We start from the raw sequence: 15,748 nt of genomic DNA, 5'->3' as shown, positions 1-15,748 counted from the left end.
TTTCTATGGGCATAAATTAAATATTTTCTACGCACAGGATATCACAGCGCAAATCTTTCATCAGACAAATTAATTATAATAACGTGATGATATGTAGGTTTCTTTATAAACAGGATGTCGGAGTCTAATCTCGCTTGATAACTCTGGATCCTCGATTCTATAATTAAAAAAATATTTTTAGGATTATATTCATTTTCATATTTAAATCTTGCTAAAATATATAAAAGAAAAATTAAAATGTTTAAAATTAAAGAATAAAAAATTAAGCTTAGCTAAATGAAATACGAAACATGTATTAAAAAAGTAGTCATTCATTCATTCCTTATAAAATAATAACACTGCTGCCAATATATTTGTTTTTCTTATATTGATTGATAATGTATAGATAATTTTTGGCAAAAAAAAAATGTGCATAGATAAATTGAATTGGATATTTCTTCAATCGTTTATTGTATATAAAACCGCATGACTCTTTCGCTAAAAGGGAAAATTAAATGATAAATATCGAGAGTAGCTGGTTATATGGGGAAAATTCCAAGTTACGCGTTTCGCGAAGGAAAGTTAGCAATTTGCTGTGTGGAAATCATCTCAGAATTGTTTGTTCATTCTGCAACCAACGGCCATAGGCGATTCATATTCGACCTTTTTTCTTAATGTTTTTGAGGTAATAGATTGGGCCCAAACTATTTGGGCTGTTCTGGTCACTTGGGTCTCATGGAACTCCCCAGGACCTACTCAGGTTTGGACCTCTATCCACCATAAACTACTAGTCCATAACCGAAAAGCTAATCCTTAAGGCAATTTCCCAATCCCCGCACGCAGCAGCAGCATGGACACTAGAAAATTTTAAAGATAATGCCAATATATATTTTTGGATATACATATAGCTGAGACACATTTTCTTGCACGGTAACCAAGTAGAGATAGCTGGGTCCATAACAATTTAATATAACACCCCGAAACTAGTTTTGGTGGTCATCAATAATGAGTACCCTAAACTCATCAGATTTAGACCGTCTATTTTTTATTTGAACGATCCATATTTGAAGTTTTTAATTAATTATTTTTAAATAGAAAAAATTATTTTTTTAAAAGAATAATAGTTAAGAGATTATCACTATTTTAGATTCTATACATATTAAAATAATTATTTTAAATAAATAATAATAAATAAAATCTGGTTCCCCGGTCCCGGGGATGGAAGTCTCAATAATCTTGAGGCGATTTGTTGTTTCTGAGGCTGATCTTAATGGGTAATCCATGTTTCGGCACAGGAAAAGGACCATACTCTATACCATCATCGTCTCCTGCGACTTCCCACCTGAATCATCAACCATTTAAAAAAAAAAAAAAAGATACTGAGTACAAACAAAATTGTCCATCGTACATTCCAAAACAAAAAAAAAACAAAAAACGCGTAAAATTGTGTCATATGTTTGCCCCGCGGGCGGTTCGTAGCCGATGCATGGGAGGTGGATCACGTTCAAAATCAACACCTTTGATCACGACAATGTAAATTCATGCCCAGTCAAACTTGTTTGCCTGAAGCCTGACCGCTATAATGTCGCGCAGCTGTGGAGATGGGAGAAAATACATGGCATCCTTTTGCAAAATACTTTCCAGTTTGCGTATGCAATACAGAAACCGCACAGATGTATGTTCACTACACATCAGTAAGAAGGACCACTACTTCCAAACTATCACCATTATCATTGGCCGGTCAATTTTCGCATGGTCAAAATTAAGCCAATATACAGAGACTCTAGAGTACGTATGGTATTTAGTCAAATGAACCCTGTGGGAAAGAGATCGCAATTTTGGTAGAAAATGACGACCCACATCCAAAATGGAATCCTAATCATTTTTAGCAGAGGGACAACAGATAATCCAATTACGGGTGGGCTCAAATTAAAAGAGGGAGGAGATGGAAAATACTTATAAGAAACGGTGAGATGGTGAAGGAGGACGAGCACTTCAAGCTTAGCCATCTCGCTGCCAGGACATGAGTGCAGTCCATGTCCAAACGGCATGTACGTGTTTGGTCTGGGCGCCACCTGCACGCATATTTAATATATTTTGAAAACCCATAATTATTCAATTAGTTTCTGCCCCTAATACCCTCCTTGCTGATGAGCATAAATCAAAAAGAAGGAAGATAAAAATTATATTGAGGGTCTCTCGCTCTATATATATGCATGCATGTGCCACCTCGAATCTGGAAGGATCGAACTTGTCGGGTTCGGGGAAGAAATCAGAGCAGTGATGGATGCTTCGGAAGAGGGGAAGCACCTTCCAACCTTTGGGAATGGAGTAACCTTCCAGCTCGACGTCTTGCACAGCTTCTCTGAATGTGAACGACAATATGCTTGCACATCTCATTGTTTCTTGGATTACCTGCACCCAATTCAATAATAATCTATTCTCACATTATATAAATGTAACTAATTAATCAAGATGAAGAAGATTATAATAATGAAGATTAATCTTTTTTCTTTCTGGGCAAGACACAACCAATTTGAATGATGTTACCCGGCCAGAGAAGGGCATTTGCCTAGTATCATCCCACGTAAGCCCAGTACGATTTTCTGCAATTAGTTTATCCTTTATTCCGTGCTGTTCCTTCTGAAATGGAAAAGGAAACAAACATAAAATCGTCACATATATAAGGATGAAGAGAAGAATTGAAAGAGAGGGAAAAACATTACGATGACATCTTGGAGGATTTGGACATTGTCGTGCAAGTACTTGAGAACCCAAGTGAGAGCACTAGCGGTGGTATCATAAGCAGCAAAGATTACGCCTATGAGGTTATCAGCAATCTGAGAATCGGTGATGAGGCAGCTCTTCTTCTGAGCTCTAGCTTTCAGTAGAACTCCCAGTAAACCCCCTCCGTAATTCTTGCTTTCCATTCTTCTCTGCATCACTCTCCTTAAAGTTTCGTTTAGGACCCTCTCGCCTTCACATATAGAAATAGAATTAGTCACATTTTTTCGAATGGATAGAATTAGCCACATTAAAAATGAATACACATCACGCAATCACATGACTTGTTCTGAAATATTAATAGCTAGATAATCTCGTCGTTGGTTTATTTAACTTTTTTTTTTTCCCAGTCCCTTGAAACAGATGCGTTATGCCGTTGCGGTAAAGCACAAAAATTAATCGGTGGCGAACAGTTAAGAAAGAAGCTTGAAATTTATTACCCGCATAGACGTTCGGTAGGAAAATCCTGGAAGATTCAAAGGATAAGAGTTATAGCCCTTCTCCAGACGCAGATAGAGGCATTTGATTTGCTCCATTTCCATCTACTCCTTCTCACCGAATGCAGAAATGACAGCCACCTCGAAAGCATACTAAACAAACAAAGGCATTAATCAAATCAAGACGTAGAAAGGTTCTGGGGATACAAACATGCATGTTATTTGTCAATATCCTCACGCCCCACACACATGAACCTACCCTCTTCATCTCTTGTAAGGTGTTGATGGTGTTGTTTGTCCAGGTAGGAAGGAGGGAGAGGAGAATCCGCTCGATCTGGGGTACAGTGTATTTAATAGCAGATGGTAAAAATGAGGCCTGGACAAAATTCCTAAGCATGGAGTGATGGGCACCTTGCTGAAAGAACACAGCCTCGGGACCTATCAGTCTCTCTTTGCTCGTCGGATATGTGGGCTTGAACAGATGTGCTTCGCTCACCAACACCCGTTTCACTGTCTCTGACCTCGACACCATGACGCAGGGACATCCCAGGATATGTGTCTTGAAGATATCCCCATACCTGCGTGTTCGGAATAGCTAACGTAAAACTTAACACTGACGCTGGTAAAAAAAGCTTGACAATAAATAAAAGACTGCATATAACATGCACGACAGAAAACAACGGGGGTATAACTGGGTGTACCGTTTCTGGCGGTTGGAGAAGAAGGAATTTGGATCTCGAGAATAGAGCCTGAGGGTCTCGCCAACGTAGGGCCAACCCATGGAACCAAGGGGTAAGCGACTGGGCTTGAGGGAACGCAGGTACTGGAAGAGAACACGCTCGAGTAACAAGATGGAGAACAAGATGATGATGAAGTGAAGGAAGATAGAGAGAGACATGGGCGGAGAAAGAGAAATTAAAGTGATGGGAGAGTAGACGTTATGGAGGGTGCTTGTACTTGGTACGCCTGAGGAGGATTCTCATTTATAGTGAGAGTCGCAGTATGAAGATTTGGCTTTCTTCGGGAGTAATGACAAGTGTTTTTTTTTTTTTTTTTGAACTGACCACTTATTGTCGTGTACTCGTGTTTTTAATTTGAATGGTCACGCAAGTTCGTTTAATATATAATTTATATATTTGATAAAAGATTATAATAATAAATAACTTAAAGCACTGGAGAAATAAATGAGCGTTTCTAATTTAGTAGGAAGGGGTAAGTGATGAAAGGGGATTAGTCGCTTTACGTAAGAGTAGGGGATGAGCTCTTAAACATGAGGCTCATTTTATAATATAATTATAAACTATGTAATAAAATAAGTTTTATATTTAAAAACAGAAGAATATTAAATAAGTAAAAAGGGAAATGATAGAAATGGAAATGTGAAAGAGGAGAGAGGCGTAGAGATAAATGGGATGCCCTATCCCGATTTTGAAACCATACAGGACACAGGATAGAAATCCCGTCCTATCTCTATTTACTGGGATGGGTTTGTTTCAATCCTGCCATGAACAGTCCTCATTTAAAGTTGCCGAGTAACGAAATAAGGCAACATGCACGCCTTGCTCCCCATCAGCTCACTCACGAGCGTTGTCCTTCCTTCCTTCCTTCCTTCCTCCCTCCACCCCTCGCCTTCTGGGTTGCACATAGATAAATATGATTTCGAGCAAACATGCCCTGCAAAATTCATTTTGATAACAAAAAAAAAAAATTATTCTACCTCTGGTATTTACTAAAGAATTAGTTTTATTTTTATTTTGGTCATGAATATAAAATCCTAATACACTTTGTCTGTTGTGTTTATCTATTTTTTTTTCTAAAGTAATCCTTATAATAATGATAGTTTTAGTTAAGATCCTTGTAGTAATACTAGTTTTAATTAATACACTTGATTAGTAAAGATATTTTAGGAAAGACAACACTTATTTATTATAAAGAACTAAGTTACTCCCTCCGTTCCTTATTATAAGAGACATTTGATGCTTATGGCATGTTCCTATATATAAGAGACACTTAAAAGCTGTCTCTAATTTTTTGTGTTGATTTCCTATTTTACCCATATTTATTGTTTCCAACTCACACTCTCTCTCCTTCCCACTTCTCTTTCTTTGAATAATTTACCATTGTTCTCTCTCATGCTCTCTCTCCTTATTAATGAGAGTCTTTTTGGAAAAAAAATTATATCTTTTACACATTGATTGTTCTTAACTAATTTTAACTGTTTTTTTATCAACGTAATTCGGTTATTCGTCTCTTATAATAAGGAACGGAGGGAGTAACTAATTTTCTTAATCTTTTTAAATTAGTCAACTAGCTTTTATATTAAGAATTGGAAGTAGTACAAGTTTTGCAAATCTAACAAGTTCAATCACAGCAATTTACAGATTAGATTTATAACAAAAGTTCCATATTTTATTACCGTGATTTTTTTGGGCTTTTTACAGCTGATCTTTTCAGAATTTACAAACATTTCATAATTTACGATTAATTTGTATTAAATCGATAGATTTTTATTCTTGAGTTCTCGAGATTTATAATACCTTCACATGTTATAATTAATTTGCAATCGATCTCCTGGCTAAATTTGATAACTAAACTTCTAGTAATTATAATTGAGCTTTGCTCTAACCACGCAAGCATTCCACCATTCTTTTTTTTTTTTTTTTTAAAGCATACATAGGCAGTCTCTGCCAGTCTCTATAATTCAATAATTCGTGGTTGTGTGGTATTAATGTATTACGTTATTATCTCATGATGCTTATTTGTTATTCTCTCATGTCTCGAAAAACATGAAATGCAAGGACCCTCTTCAAATATCAATAACAATCAAGGATTTTGGAATTTTAAAAACTCTTGTCCTAATAATTATTTTTTGTTTTATTCAAAACCGAAAACATAGAAGAGGAGCATTAAAAATATCTAAAATATCTATTAAAATGAAAAGCTAATAGCATTAAAAACGTTAAAAAAAGGTGGATGAGATGAGCACTGAAAAAATTAATTAAAAAGATAATTCCAGGAATGATCATGATTGTTTTCTCAAATGTCAAAATTTCAGCGTGTTTAAAACTGTAATTAATATTCTCTGGACGGGGTCATTGAATCCTGTGATCCTCGCTCAAGAATCAAGACTAGGTTTCTTGTTGGCCTTCATTTCAGGCCTTGTATGCCCATCTCTCTTCTTTTTTTATCCTTGTTAAAACATATTTATTTTTTTATTAGAGGCAATCCTATTCGAGACACTGTCGGGTACTATCAGACACTAAATTTAGGTACATCTCCTAATAAAAATTCAAACCTTAATTCGTCATGTGAGGGATTAGTTTTTTTTTTTGTTAGACCCAGTTCTTATTGGTTTATATCCACCTCTTTTAATGCGTTTATCCCCATTCCTCGTCCTATTAGGCCCACTTTATTTTAAGGTTAAGTGGACAATAATGGACACAGCCGACATTAGATTCTCATCCCGGGGATCTTGCAAGGTCCGCTGACTGGCCCTTTTTCAATTTTTTTCTTTGTTTTTATGAGGGCCCTTGCTATAATTCGGGTGGGGCGTTCTACAGTAGGAAATATTACCATGTTTGTTAACACAATTATTTATAATAAATAAAATAGCTAAAATTATAATTTGTAGAATGTTTAACGTGTGAGGTTAAAAGATTATTTTTAAAAAACTAATAAATATGAGAAATAAAATGAATTAAAATCTTATATTTATATCTAAATTGATATCAAACTAATTCTTATATTAAAGATTAAAAAAAAAACAATTACCGGTTAAAAAATTGTAAATAATGTGACTCACTTTGTAAGCATGTCACAGTACATTTAGCGGCCAAACACTCGAGCGATATTGACCCGCATCGTCCCAATGAGATCATTCTCGAATTTTTACTTCTTTTACTCAACATGCTGGCGGGTCGTACATTGTAGGAAGAGTGAGTGGGCCCTATGTTTCCCAGGTTTTGCCGCCAGCCAATGCGGTGGGTCCCTGCCCTTCGTATCCAAAGCGACGTTATGGGCTCCACATACCCCACCCACGCCTTTTCTCTCCATTCTACAACAATCAGCAGTGATGATCAGACAAATAGGTCTCGCTAACTTATTTAGGGGTGTTTGGATACATTTAGAAAGTGTTTTTTAGAAGCATTTTTTTTAAATTGAGATAAATTTCTCCATATATTTACTTCGTAGACTGTAAAATTACTTCTGAAATTATGGTTTGGTTTCCATTCAAACACTCCCTTAATGTAAATGTTCCATCCTTACCTTTCCATTAAACAAACTAAGCCACACTAAACTAAAATTATGTTTTTATTTGCCAATAAATAGACCTTCTCTCTTAAACTGGAATATCCTTCCATAGGTGTAGATTTAACTGTTTTTTTTTTTTAATGTTTAGATAAGCGATGGATGAAACCAAACCGTGGTTTGGAAAAGTGATTCTGGAGAATAGATTCTGGGGAGAATAGATTCTGTGAAGAATAGATTTTGTAAAAAAGTGATTCTGAGAAATGAGAGTGTTTGGATAGTTGTTATCAGAAGCACTTTTTATATATACAAATTACTTAAAAAAAGACATAAGTTAATATGATAATTACAGAAAAAATAGATTTTATGATATATTTTAATTTGAAGGAATAAAATTGTTAATAATATATTTTTTACCAACATAATTAATAATACATAAGATAATATAATTAATAAATAATTAATGTGTATATATATTTATAAAATATAAGATTAAATATGTTTATCAAAAAATATGTTTATAAAAAAATAACAAAATACATATCATATAGGCTCTCACACTCTCTATTTTTTCTCCAAAAACAAAAATTTTTTGTTTTTTCCAAAACCATGATTTTAGAATCAAAACCATAATTTTGATTTTTAGAGGGGGTGTTTGGGTGATTGACACCCGGGTTTGGGGTGTCACCCAAACACACCTAAGTCAAGTCACAGACTACTCCAGCGTTCTGATGCCGCGAGGCCTATTTGGCGCCTAGCGGTGAATAGCTAATCAGCGCCAATTTTGAAAATTGGAACTGGAAGGGGGCGGGGGGCCACATCCACGTGACGTGTCCACGTAGACCGAAGCTGAAGGCGGAGGCGCCACGTGCACGGGAAGAGTTGAGTAGGTGTCACTTTCCCAGCCACAGAATGGGACGAAGGCCTCGCGTCTTCCGGAAGAAGCCACTCACACGTACTGCGATTCGCTCTCCTGTGCCTGTTCCAATTTGAAAATGAGAAAAAGGCCTTAAAAAGGGCTTCGTGATCACTGACCTTACACATGGTCACCTGCCAGCCAAGTCTTCTTCCCCTTTTCTATATATACCCCGCCTTCTTCCCCCGGCTTCTATTTATTTTACTTCCACCTTTTTTTAGGGTAGAGATGGAGGTGATGATGATGAGCACTGGCGGAGGCGATGAGGAGGAGAACGGTGGCTGTTCAACGCCGGAGAGGTGGGAGTGCAAGATACCGCAGAGGCTGGTGCCTCCGCCACCGCCAAGGAAGAAACCGCTTTCAACGGGGAGGGAAAGAGAGCCACCCAAGAATGGGTATTTCAAGCCCCCTGATCTGGAGGAGTTCTTCTACGCAAGGCGGCAGGCCTGTGTTTAATTAGAGCCTGGCTCCATTTTGGCGTTGCTGACACTGCTACAGTTTGGGCGGCCTTCATTTTGGTGCCTTTGCTTTGCAAGCAAGGCAATCAGAGGCGTACGTGTGCTGTGTTGCTGCTTTTCTCTGGATAAGCTATTTTGGGTGGGATAGTCTTGTACTAAGCTAGGAATATATAACGTACTTCCTTGTTAATTTGCAGTCTGTAAAGTTTGGTGTCAACTGTGAATCCATCACACGTGCTGAACGATCCAACCGTCGTCCCTCTTTTTAATTCCTTTCGCTTTCCCTCGCTTTGCAGGAGAAGCGTGTGTAAGAAACGAAGAACATTTTCACTGAAAGACTTCTCATATTAACCCTTGTGAAAGAAATAAGCACTCAAATCGCTGCCACCTATTTGATTTATCCTTGTCACAATTTCCTTTAATCTTTATGAATTCCGTCACCGCAGAATGCTAATTATAGAGGGATGAATGAACTGGGCTTTTTCTTTGACGGAACTTTTGCCGTACTTTTAGACTGTTCGTACAGATTAATTTACATTTTGAAAAATTATTAAATTTAGTCCAACAATCTGGATTCATGTCTAATTGCAGTGGCTGCAGTGGAGAAAAGTCACGAATTCCCTAAGGAAGGACGGAGTAGTCATGTTCGGGTGGGGAAATGAACACTTCACTGTAGGAATACATTTTTTTGGTTTCATGTATTTGTAGGGAAGAGATGGATTGGGCCAGGAGGCAGTTTGGTTCACTTATCACAGCCGGCCTCCTTACTCTCATCTCAATTTAAGTTCCTTCCTACGCGCTTTTTATTTTCGGTCCGGTTCGTATATAACCATACGTTGTCTCCGGGCTAACTATGTTTTTAACTTTTTATGGTGAGCCCTACTCTGCATGTGTGTGTTCAACAAAATAATGGTATTTGAGATGATTTGTTTAATGTAAAATTTTAGAGTAGCTCTTGTAAATACAAAAAATTATGCCATAGAAATTACTTCTAATTAAACTTAAATAATACTTAAATGTAACTTAAAAACGATTGTATATAAAGAATTGCATGTTTTTTTAACAGTGATAAACTTTATATCTTATATAATTTTTCATGTTAACCAAAGAGATGAGTAAAAACGTCACAAAATCCGGCATATAAGGGGGTATTTATGAGTGCGCAATTATGCAGCTCATTGAATGCTGTAACATTCGACTAGAGGAATAAGATATGAAAACTTAAAAGGGTGATGAGCCGGCAGTATATAAAGGCCAGGTTTTCAATTATGAATCTTTATTTAGAGTTCAAAGATAATAGGTAAAAGGGAGAATTCAATAGCCCGAAGAGTGCGCAGAACGGGTGAAATGACTCAAATGAGTCGCATGCGCGGGATACTTATCATCATGAATAAACAAGGAAATCAAACATTAATGTAATTAAACGCTGCCCACGGACACTTAACAAAGAAACGAATGATTTTTTCTGCAATATTTATTATAGTGTGTGTACGTATGTGTGTTTTGGGGGGAGGGGGTTGTTTGAAAAGAAGCATACTCTTAGACGTGTATTGTAAAGACAGAAGAGTAATAGTATTTCATATTTTAAATTCACTCGATGTAACTTGAATTCATCTTGTTACACAAGACATTGTCTTCACAGCAGACCAAATGAGAGTAATCATGCGTACGATAGCTAATAAAGAATATGCTTGAGAGATGATAATAGATAACGCGCACCAATTAAAACCGCTAACCAAATAGTTCATGTTGACTAGCTGAGTCATATTATTGATTAAACAATGAAAACAACGACCGGAAAGCAGAGAAATCGATTTGATTAAGGAGCTTTATGAGGCGTCTCGAGCTTTACGTGTCAGCCCCGCACAACGTTCAATTTCGATTGGTTCCACCGGATAAGATTATCATATAAAATTGCAAGTTGAATAATGAACCTCGCAAAAATTAGCACATTTTCCCAGCAAGCCAAACTCTTATGTATATGCAATAACACGCACGGATGGTCATCTAATTATTCTCGTACCCCATGAAAAATGGGGGAAAACTATAAACAGTTCTTTGCACGATACTGCAAGAAATGATTCCTTTCGTACTGTAAACTTCTGCTATTTTTAGTGCATTTTTGTTATATATCTATCGACATAAAAAATTATTTATAAGATGATTGACAACATTAAATGATCCAAAATGATCGAAGGAGGGGAAAGATAGATAAAGTGTGCTGAACATGGTAAGGGCGAGGCTCACATACTCATCATTACAAGTGTCGAATTTTCAGGGTTCTAACGACAGCATCAAAAGAAGGGAAGCCCTTGGGCGTCTCAGGAGTCACTGCCTCATGCGGGTATATATGTGTGTCCTCTGCTTCTTGGGGATGCTGTGCGATCACCAACCAAATTAATGATTTCCACTGTCTCCATTTAAAAGCTTATTTCCACCCCCTTCATTCATCATATCCCCTCGGATCCAGGAGTCCTTGCTGCTCTGATATATCCTGAAGTCCATATTATCCTTCCTACACACACACACCCCCGCATATATTCAACTCATCACACACACACACACACACACACACACACACACACACACACACACACACACACGAAGATCCTCCTATAGCCTCCAGCCAGTATGTGCAGGTGCAGCATCAGCAAGATTCACATACACGCACGAGGGCTTCGAGGATGATGAGCTTACAAATATGCCACCCTACAAGTCTTCGTTGGTATGGGAATCTTGATGATGCTGCATCGGCGTATACATGACTCTCTCTTTTTCCCCCAAGCAACCCAAACACATACGCTTCCCCAAATTCTAGGTAAATTGACATGTCTTCATACTTGTTATTCTATCCATCATGTTCTTAATTAGTTTTACCTATGCATATATGTATGATTAATTTTTATAACATGTTTATATATATATGTCATGTAACTGTCCTGCATGCTTCCGTTTGCAAGTATATAGCTAGGGGGCGTGGACGCTGAAAAGCCAAGAATTCATCAAGATTTACATTGGAAAACTACAAAAAGCAGGTATACTTTGGATGATCTCTTTCATCTCTATAGGACACATACTATCGAACTTCTCTTTTTTTCATATGAACTGATCGATTCATCGAGGTGTGCTCGTCTCTAAAAACTTAATTCTGGATGTATCGCTCATAATCTGATATGGCATGAATCTTAATTAAGATACCTGCATGGGATATTACTAAGAATGTTAATGCCCAAATATTCTAAGAACTCGTTGTGTCCTAGATAAAGGCAAGAAAAAGTACCTAAAAAAAAGTTAACAAGTTGTTAGCTGGCGCTGGAAAACTTATCCTAGCCTTTTTGTTTCAAGAAAATTTTTGGCCCAATAGCTAGTTTAGTAAAGAGAAAAGCCATTTTTTTTTATTGGGTCTTCATGTCAGAAAGATATATATGGCCCTTTTGTTTAATTCCCCCCCCCCCCCAAAATTTTGGCTGGGAGTAAGGGGAAATAAGTCAATAACTATAAGGGTGGCTGCTGGTAGGAAACTTTCTTACTTCGAAGTTCCCTCCAACTCTCCCTTACTCCCCACAGTTAAATTCTTTTTTTTTTTTTTCAAACCGTAAACAAAGTGACCCCTAATGTCTTTTAATTAACTCAGTTGGAGAGAAACACATGAAGAGAGACTGAAAAGTCGGAAGGAACACCCACAAGGTTTCTCTATGAGTGGACAATGAACGAGCATGAGACATGTTATTAAGGATTTAAAGAGGATGGGCAGTGTGCGTGTGAGGACATATAGAGAGACAGACGAGACACGCACACACTGGAAAATTTGGACAGCATACCGTGGTTATGTTATGTGGCATGCATTCTTAACGAAGCTGATGCAAGATTATCTGTTAAATTAAATTAAATAGATAGCCTTTGATGAGTATTGTGTTGGAATAACTTTCCGAATTTAAAATAATGTCAGGTAAGGAGAAATGTACAGCGTGTGTCTTTGATAGATCTAACCTGTAGTGTCAATTCTCTTTCACAGTTAATTGAGCAGACAATATATCATATGGCTGACAAAAACCATTTCAATTTGCATGCATATCGTGCCTATAATTGTGGCTTTTCTGCAAAAGTAGCCATCAGGCGTTCCATCAACAAGTGTTTTGGTTTGTTATATGTATTTTCGTATGTTACTTCTGCTTGATCGATGTTTAATGACGGAAATGGGGGGGGGGGGATGCTATGCAGTGCCATGTGTGGGGCTATCAACCTGATAATGTCTGACTCGATCAAGCATGTTTTGATTGCACCACTAACTTCCATGCATTCATCTCACAGCTGGGGTCACACAGATTATATATGTTACGTTGCTTTCATCTTTCATTTCACATTTATAAGCCTGTTTACTACAAAATGTTGCTCATATTCATCATTAGCTTGGAATTTTTTTTGACCGCTCATAATTGACATCTCCTTGTGAAAAAACACGCCTGTTTTCAAATCATTAGATTCCTCCTCGACATTAATTTCGCTCATCCTTTCCTTCCCTTCCCTTTTTCTGATCTGGCCTTTTCATTACCCCTCACTCAAAGACAAGAAAAAGAGAAAAAGAAACGACCCAACAAGATATTAAACCGCATGCTGCGATTTCAATATTGATAATACCATAATAAATTGATTAATTCCTTCACATGCTGAGTCATTGTATAATGCAGGACTCTCCGGTAATAATAAACTATTAAATTCAGGTTGGAACATTTGAAATTTGAATTGATACCCTCACTATTCTAACATCAGTTCCAGAATTTGTAGCCTGGCTGGGGATTTTCTATTATTGGTCCGTAGAAAATGGGGAACCCGTATCTACATTTGCAGCACCAAACAAACAAAACCTCAGAGGTATATTTAAAACAGTGGAAGGGAAAGACAGTCAAAGGTAGTAAAAGGGGAAAAAAGGAAAAGGAGAAAAAGATGCTTTAGCACCGAATCAGTGGAGATGAAGCAGGAGTACAATTATCGGCCACTTGCTGATTAATTATTCATTGATCTAAAGAATGCTTTGACAATGAGAATCACAGAGAGGGAAGAAAGATTATTAAAGGGAACAGCAAATAATGGTCCAGAAATTACTTATATTTTTCTTTTTGGGACAGACAGTCAAAGGTAGTCGTATTTCAAACGCTGTTTTAATTGACCATGGATCAAGGATATGTCAGGGGTCTCCTTCATCTGAATTAGATAGAACTAAGACACAATCCATTGTACAGAGCTCTAGCCTGGGAGGGTCGCAACTCTTTCTTTGACCATAGTGCTAGTGAGATGTAATTTTACAGCTTTTTATTTTCTCTCGGCTGGGGGTTGTATCATATTCTTTCCACAATCAGACTGTTTCACCTCTAATCTCTTAAAAATTATAGAGTGTTAACTAAATATTTAGAAATAAATATCAAAAATGGAAAGTCGGCCTACTTTTATACTTTATCTTTTGACTGATATGTGCACAATGGTTAAAAAATACTATCTGGTAAAATGGGTGGAGGGAGTAGAAAACAGTACAAATGATCAAAGAAGGGTAATAAAAATGTGGGGAGAGTGTGGACACAAAATGCGCCACCCTTCACATGTCTACTGTACATCCATCCACAAAGAAGTGGTTCTTATCCAAGGCCACTCAATAATACTTCTGGATCCTTGTCCAGGAAAATCAGATTATTGCGCTGTGACCTACTTGGATTACCTTAATCTTGTGCAATTAAGTACTATGATTCTTAATGTTCGCGGCAGTGGGCTTCCTCTATAATAATTACTCCTACATGCCTTTCCTTTTACTGTTGGTTGTTTCTATCAACACATAATCCATTCGCTCAGAAACCAGAATATTAATTAACGTGGAAAAGTTTAGAGCGCTGCTTGGCCTTTGTAACCGACATTGTTAGGTTTTTGGTACTTGTGCCTAATCCCACATAAATTATTCTTCCCTAACCTATATACAGGAGTTGGTTAAACCGTACATGTGATTTCTTTGCTCTGTTTTTTTTTTTTTTCCCTTCTTGGGAATATTTTTGGTACTACTTTGATTATGCATATAACAAACTTGAGAGCTAGCATGAAGAAATAATTTATTCTTTATGATATATTTGACTAATCTCAGAAACACTTTCTTAAAATGATAAATATGAACCCAGTTAACGTATAAGTTAATTCCATAACATTTGAAAAAAAATGATTTTATGCCTGGACCAACGTGAAAACTGAACATGTACAGGTATTGATGCACAAGCATGCGATATTTAATGACAACTATTTTATGGTATTTATTTTTACGAGAACCAGTAAACGTTGCATTTCGCCGACATTAATATACACGTAGGTTCATCAACTCTGCGAGACTAAGTTTTAGGGCTAAGTACAGTATATTAATATGTTGCACAATTTGATACAGTATATCTCCCCTGAAAAATGTACCAGTAAGGATTAATTAATAATGATAGCTCACTGAACCGTTATATATATACAACTCCGATCCGTCCAAGCAGATGCAACTTTCTTTGCTCTCTCATCTCATCTGGCTAAGTGGGCGTTATATATATAGCTGTTGATAACTGTGAGCTTGTGTATTTGGGATGGAAGAGAAGTGGAAGGCATCAAAGAAGGTGGAATCAGATTCGAGCAGCCATGGGTGCAACAACCCAACCTCAAAATCTCCTCTCCTCAGGAGCTTATCGTGCAAGAGTTCATCTTCCTCCTCTTCCAACAGCAATCTTCCCAGGAGCCACTCACAGAAGAACCCTTCAATCGGCCGCAAGTACAGCAATTTAGCTAAGGAACATAAAGCCAGATTTTACATTATGAGACGTTGTGTCGCCATGTTAGTTTGCTGGCACAAGCACCGTGATTCTTGAGGGAATTTAAAAGCCCTGCCTTTTTTCATAGATCCCTCGCTCACATGTTTA

General features: G+C 37.1%; 1 protein-coding gene and 1 pseudogene across 1 annotated transcript; one reads left to right on the top strand and one right to left on the bottom strand.

Moving 5' to 3' along the window:
- Positions 1-1,206: 1,206 nt before the first annotated feature.
- Positions 1,207-3,996, bottom strand: LOC114716330 (abscisic acid 8'-hydroxylase 2-like; annotated as a pseudogene).
- Positions 3,997-15,397: 11,401 nt separating this feature from the next.
- On the top strand, positions 15,398-15,748 carry LOC114716297 (uncharacterized). Its single transcript, XM_028901282.1, has one exon. The coding sequence runs from the start codon at positions 15,419-15,421 to the stop codon at positions 15,695-15,697; it is 279 nt and encodes a 92-aa protein (XP_028757115.1). The 5' UTR covers positions 15,398-15,418; the 3' UTR covers positions 15,698-15,748.

Source organism: Neltuma alba, unplaced genomic scaffold, assembly GCF_004799145.2.
Source record: "Neltuma alba isolate B1F8T4 unplaced genomic scaffold, ASM479914v2 tig00011650_pilon, whole genome shotgun sequence".
NCBI classification, from domain to species: domain Eukaryota; kingdom Viridiplantae; phylum Streptophyta; class Magnoliopsida; order Fabales; family Fabaceae; genus Neltuma; species Neltuma alba.
Note: the sequence above shows the minus strand (reverse complement) of the source record. Positions and strands in the feature narration are given on the sequence as shown.

Coding starts and splice junctions, on each gene's coding strand:
- LOC114716297 (XM_028901282.1), top strand. CDS start 15,419: ATGGAAGAGAAGTGGAAGGCATCAAAGAAGGTGGAATCAGATTCGAGC.